Below are 6,000 nucleotides of genomic sequence, written 5' to 3' on the forward strand. Positions count from 1 at the left end.
TCGAGCCCCACATCGGGCTCCCTGCTTGGTGGGAAGCCTCCTTCTCCCTCTCCCACTCCCCCTGCTTGTGTTCCTGCTCTTGCTATCTTTCACTCTCTGTCAAATAAATAAAATCTTTAAAATATATATATACATATATATATGCTTTATTATCACTCTCTCCTTTATTGGGGTAACTGTCTTATTCTTCACAGCTTGGTTATTCTTTCAGAACAATAGATGGCTGCCTTGAACCATTGTAGGACTTGGGCGTTGGTGACAGGTGTGGGTTTTGTTTTGTCAAGATTTATTTTACCAGGCTATTTTTAGGATGCCACAATTTTTAGGCCTCTCCATCTATCCTGTAATTGTGGTTATGGTGGTTTCCTGTGTCTTAGTTCACTTTTGCAATAGTCTCCAGAAGAGACCCTTCCTTAAACAACATTTTACCCTCTTCTCTAGAACTGATCAAATTTGAGAGACCAGAATCGGAAGAAGAGCAGAGAGAAGAAACATATATACAACTGGGACCATAGAATTGATAGGGAAGAGCTGATCATGTTGTATCACTGTTAAATTCTTCTCTTTGTCTCCTTATTTACTCTGCCCCTAATGGAAGCATTGAATGGCACTGGTGAATGAAAAGATGGTAAATTTGCAATGTGTAGGAGTGGGTGACACTGCCTGTCAGCCATGTTTGGGGTGCAAAGTACATCCTAACTAGCCCTGGTTCTCTGGCAAATTAAGGACAGCTATGTGTGTCTTTCTTCCATCATGTTCACATTCTGGGCAGGGGTGATTGTGTTTTTACTTATCATATAAAAGTCCACTTACTGGGTTATAAATCAGACCCACCAGCGTCAAGTACAGGTTTTGAAACAAAATCTTTTGAAGACATCTTTTCAAAGGCCCAAATTCATCTCCATTCTAAATAACCAGATAGTGATGTATAAGGTTTAGCACCACTAGTATCAACTGTTTTCCCCCCATTGTCACCTATAAAGGGAGCTGCAGTATGTTAAAATTCCTTCTTGACAAGGCAACAAACCCTTGGTGCAGAATTTTTGGAAATATATCCCACTTTTGTCAGTCTCGGTCCCCTGGTAAGTCCAGATTTAATCCACAAGCTGGAGCAGCCCATGGATATCTCTGCCAGTTACCTGTGGTTGCATGTATCTGTATATATAAAGGCAGTGAGTGAGACCCTTGGCCAAGGTGCTAGGACGTTGTTTGATCCTTGAAGTTATTAGGGAGCCTCATTTTTTTCTAGGACCCTAAAAAAGTGGGCAGAAGCTGAGGAGCATAATCAAATTCAGGGCTGGTTTTCCTTGGCAGAGTTCTTCCAGCTCTGGACCGCTAAGGTGACACAGGTGTTTCTCATGGCAGATCTGGTGTGGGCGCGCCGGTGGTTGGGGAGATTGATGGCGAATACCGGCACGACAGCCGACGGAGTACCCTGGAGTGGTGCCTGCCGGTGATTGATGCCAAAAATAAGAGTGGCAGTCTCGAGTTCAGCATTGCTGGGCAGCCCAGTGACTTCTTCCCTGTTCAAGTCTCCTTCATCTCCAAAAGAAACTACTGTAATATACAGGTATACCCCCTATTTTTAATATTTTATTTATTTATTTGACAGAGAGCGAGAGAGGGAACACAAGCAGGGGGAGTGGGAGAGGGAGAAGCAGGCTTCCCACCGAGCAGGGAGCCCGATGTGGGGCTCGATCCCAGGACCCCGGGATCATGACTGGAGCAGAAGGCAGACGCTTAATGACTGAGCCACTCAGGTGCCCGAGGTATCCCCTTTTAATCGAGAGCACATATGGGGAAAGTGGTAAGATGGATGCCAGATAAACAGCATGGTATCAAAACTCAGAAAAGCTGGGGTACCTGACTGGCTCAGTCTGTAGAGCATGTGACTCTTGATCCTCAGGGTCATGTGTTTAAGTCCTATGTTGGGCCTAGAGCTTACTTTAAAAAGAAAAAATAGAAAAACTGGTGTTCCCTGAGGATTCCATTATTGACTCTCATTGTATGATCTTGGTCAAATTCCTCTCCTGTTTTAACTCAGTTTTCCTCTCTAGATTGGGCAAGGTAAAGAAATTGAATACGTATAAAAGTATTTATGGATTGTGGGGTGCCTGGGTGGCTCAGTCATTAAGTGTCTGCCTTCAGCTCAGGTCATGATCCCAGGGTCCTGGGATCGAGCCCCGCATGGGGCTCCTTGCTCCGCGGGAAGCCTGCTTCTCCCTCTCCCACTCCCCCTGCTTGTGTTCCCTCTCTCGCTGTGTCTCTCTCCATCAAGTAAGTAAAATCTTAAAAAAAAAAAAAAGAAGTATTTATGGATTGTGCAAGATTTGTATTTCTTAGTTGTCTATTTTTTTAAATAAGATCATACATTTTATTTTTTTTTTAAGATTTTTTTTATTATTTGACAGAATCACAGTGAGAGAGGAAACACAAACAGGGGGAGTGGGAGAGGGAGAAGCAGGCCCCCCGCGGAGCAAGGAGCCCAGTGCAGGGCTCGATCCCAGGACCCAGGGATCATGACCAGAGCCGAAGGCAGACGCTTAATGACTGAGCTACCCAGGCGCCCCTCATACATTTTAAAAGCCATTTACCAAAACAGCCAACCTATGGTTTTATAATGCCTTTTATTTTTTAATTTTTGAAATTTTTAAGTTTTTGTTTGTGTTTTGTTTTGTACTGCCTTTTATGTGTCACTTGGTTTGAACCCAAGGACAGAAAGAAAGTTTTGTTTTTATTTGAGAGAGGGAGAGAAAGAACATGAGTGGGGGTGAGGGGCAGAGGGAGAGGGAGAAGCAGACTCCCCACTGAGCAGGGAGCCTGATCTGTGCCTTGATCCCAGGACCCTGAGATCGAGCCCCGAGTCAGGCTCCATGATCAGCACAAAGTCTGCTTATCCCTTTTCCTCTGCTCTTCCCCCACCATGTGCACTCATGCTCGCTCTTGCTCTCCCTCCCTCTCTCAAATAAATAAATTAATTAAGTAAATAAAATCTTTTTTAAAACCCCACAATATTTGGATTATTTATGTTATAGCTTCCCTTCATTAATACAGATAATCATGAGCCAATTCTTTTGCAGACCTGGTCCTTTAGATAAGCAAAGTAATGAGTATTGTGAACTGTTTCTTTAGATTGTTATTTTTAACTCATTGTACCTCTTGTTTTTGAAGTTGCATTACAAGGACCCAATTTATATTGTCATTTTCCCCTCTGACTTGTTGATTTGCTTGTTATTGTGGCACTATCTTATCTTCCCAGATGGTCTCTCTCTCTCTCTCCTCTAAGTGCTTGGGAGGTTACAGTTTTCCTTCCTCTGTTGGATAATTCCAAGAAGCACTTCTCTCTCCACTCTCAGTTATTGGCATGAGCCCATCAGTATTGGTAGTACAGGCTTGAAACCAAGACATGGGATAGTAATGGGCACATTTTCCTGTTTGGGACAATTCGAAGAGCAGGAGGACTCTCTGAAAACCTCATTAGAAAATATAATCAGTGGTTCAAGCATTGTGTTAGTGCCATTACAGGCACTGATGTTACAGGTAATTCATTAAACTAGACATTTATAATGAAAAAGAAAAAGCAAGATCTCATAGAAGGACCCAGCCATATCTAGAAAATAACTGTGATAGAGCAGCTTAATGAGACTTGGAGAGCAAATCAGGCAAATGAAGTTGAAGAGTTAGAATATTGCATTTTGGGTCAAAATATTAATTGATCAGCCTGATAAAATGTGAACTTCATAGGTTTTATGGGGCAAGATCTGGGTAGTGGCCACTCATTCTAGATCTTTTACTTGATACCACTGTACGTCTCATGCCAACAGTTGTCTTTTCTGTCTAGAAAGCAAGTTAATCGTGTTGGTGGAGAAGAGTGATGCTATAAAGCACAATTGTGAATTGAATTTTTGTAGTGTTTTTGAGTTATTTTTAATACTGCTTTAAGGGAATTTGATCTGTTCTGTCCTGAGAATTTAGTCAGCACCTTGGAGACTTGCTCTCCTCCTGCTTTACCTCACTCTTTGTTTGTTTCCCTAGGTTACCAAAGTGACCCAGGTAGATGGAAATAGCCCCGTAAGGTTTTCCACAGAGACCACTTTCCTGGTGGATAAGTATGAAATCCTGTAGTACCAAAAAGAGGGAACCGGAAAGGAAATTTTTCATATTAATAAAGAAGAAGCCAACAGTGGCTGAAGAGTTTTTTCCAAATCCACAAGCCATTGGAGACCCTTTTTTTCTGGTACAATGCACGATTCTCTGCGCGCAAGGACCCTCAACTCACCCTCAGTGTTCAAGTGTCATGGAGACATCCTTTGGCAAAGAAAGACACAAACATAAAGGGAAAGGCTGCTGATTTCTTTGGCAGATTTTACTGGCCAGCAGGAAAGCACGTTCTCCAGAGAATGCCCCCCAGTTGAACAGCTTCTCTGCCTTTGCCTCATTGTTGCTCCTATGTTTTAATCCCTAAATATGGTTACATTTCATACTTCATTTTTAAAAAGTTTTCTCTGCAAATTTTCTTTTTCTTTTATCTGCAAATTTTAATCTTTCATACTCCTTTCCTTTACCTTCAGTTTTTCTTTATACCTTCAGTCAAGCACTGGGATCATCCATATGTAGGCATTGTATTTGTTTGGCACTCCTGGGAACTGGTTGATCTAATCCAACCTTGGTCTTGGACTATACAGGTGAACTGCTTAAGGGGTATGAGGTCTAGAAGTTAACAGATAAGGATGTACTTTGTCTTTTTCCTATGTCCACTTATCCCTCCATTCCCTTGCACATTGTTTTCCTTCAGTCATGTTCCTGTTTAGAACAGTACTGTGAATCCCACTTGTGCCAGTAGTAAAGACCACTGAGAAGCAGCTTTCTGATGGCACAGCCCCCACTTGCAAGATGCCTGGGAGGCGAATGGTCATGTCCAGAGAGGGCTTTCACATCCACAGGTAATCCTGTCGGCTGCTGGTGCTACCCAAGCTTCTGGTTCTCTACACTTTGGGTACTTCAGCTAAAACATAAAAGCTCATGGTCTTTGTAATCCATTCACGTGTCCTTGAATTCATCACCTCCTCCTTTCTGGCTCTTCTCTGTGTTCTCAGTCCTTTCCTGTCTTTGCTGTCTCTGAAGTCCTTCTTTTTCATCCCTTGAGCCCTTCTTGTTGAGTGTCCTCATGCCCCCTCTCATCCATTACTTGTGCAATGGAGAAGGCTACATCAGCCAGGCCAGCATTGGCTTTCTATCTCAGTATTGCACTTGGTAGGGTTGCTGGGGCTGCTGCTAGGCCACAGCCCCAGGCGGGGCGGAGAGGCAGATGACCTGCTGCACTTCCAGCTGGGCTGGAGATGACCACTCCCACTTGGGACGACAGCGGGCCTCCCCTGCAAAGAGTGTGCTGTCCTCGAAGCAAAGCAGTCACACACAGATGGCCATGGATGGAATTGTTTGCCAAAGAAATTTCTGGCCTTTCCCTTTCCCTTAACTGCATCAGGGAAGAATCTTTATCTCTGGCTTGGTTTCCACATGAGGTTGTTTTGAGGAAGGGGACTGGAACAAGAAATCTGTCATGTAGTTACGTAGGCAAGAAATCTTATTAATCCAGTTTTGTTTGAAAGTTGCTTGTCCATATGATTTTTTTAAAGTTGTTTAGTTTCACAACTTTTTTTTTTTTCTGAAATTACTTTTGGGGTAATATTTAAAATGAGCGACATTTTGTAACCCTGTAAAATACATAGGGAATATAACATTCCAGTGTACACAAAGAAGGAAAATTCTTTAATCAAATAAAGAGTATTATAAAATGAATGTTTATTAGACTCTTGGCTCTCTCATACTTTGGTGTCTCCTTGCTGATTCGAGATGATGTAACGGGATCTAAGTTTAAAAATTAATGATATGTTTTTTTTAAGAGCAAAGCATCTCTATCCGAGAGTATTCATTGCCTTCCCCCACATTACAGGGATCGTGCCTCCATGTGTATTCTCCATCGGAGCGCACATACACGTA

The 6,000-nt window shown here is 42.6% G+C and overlaps 1 protein-coding gene across 2 annotated transcripts in view; it reads left to right on the plus strand.

Annotated features, from left to right (window-relative positions):
• ARCN1 (archain 1) overlaps positions 1-5,799 on the plus strand; it is a 26,609-nt gene extending 20,810 nt beyond the window's left edge. Inside the window, exons 9-10 of one of the 2 annotated variants that reach the window (XM_025893518.1) lie at positions 1,366-1,570; positions 4,036-5,799. In XM_025893518.1, coding sequence (XP_025749303.1) covers positions 1,366-1,570; positions 4,036-4,125 — 295 coding nt within the window. In that variant the 3' untranslated portion in view covers positions 4,126-5,799. The remainder of the gene's footprint in view (positions 1-1,365; positions 1,571-4,035) is intronic. The other variant, XM_073903827.1, reaches the window with a different exon arrangement.
• The last annotated feature ends 201 nt before the right edge of the window (positions 5,800-6,000 follow it).

The sequence above is a fragment of the Callorhinus ursinus genome, unplaced genomic scaffold (genome assembly GCF_003265705.2).
Source record: "Callorhinus ursinus isolate GAN/ISIS: 27379988/994484 unplaced genomic scaffold, GSC_fseal_2.0 scaffold19, whole genome shotgun sequence".
NCBI lineage: Eukaryota > Metazoa > Chordata > Mammalia > Carnivora > Otariidae > Callorhinus > Callorhinus ursinus.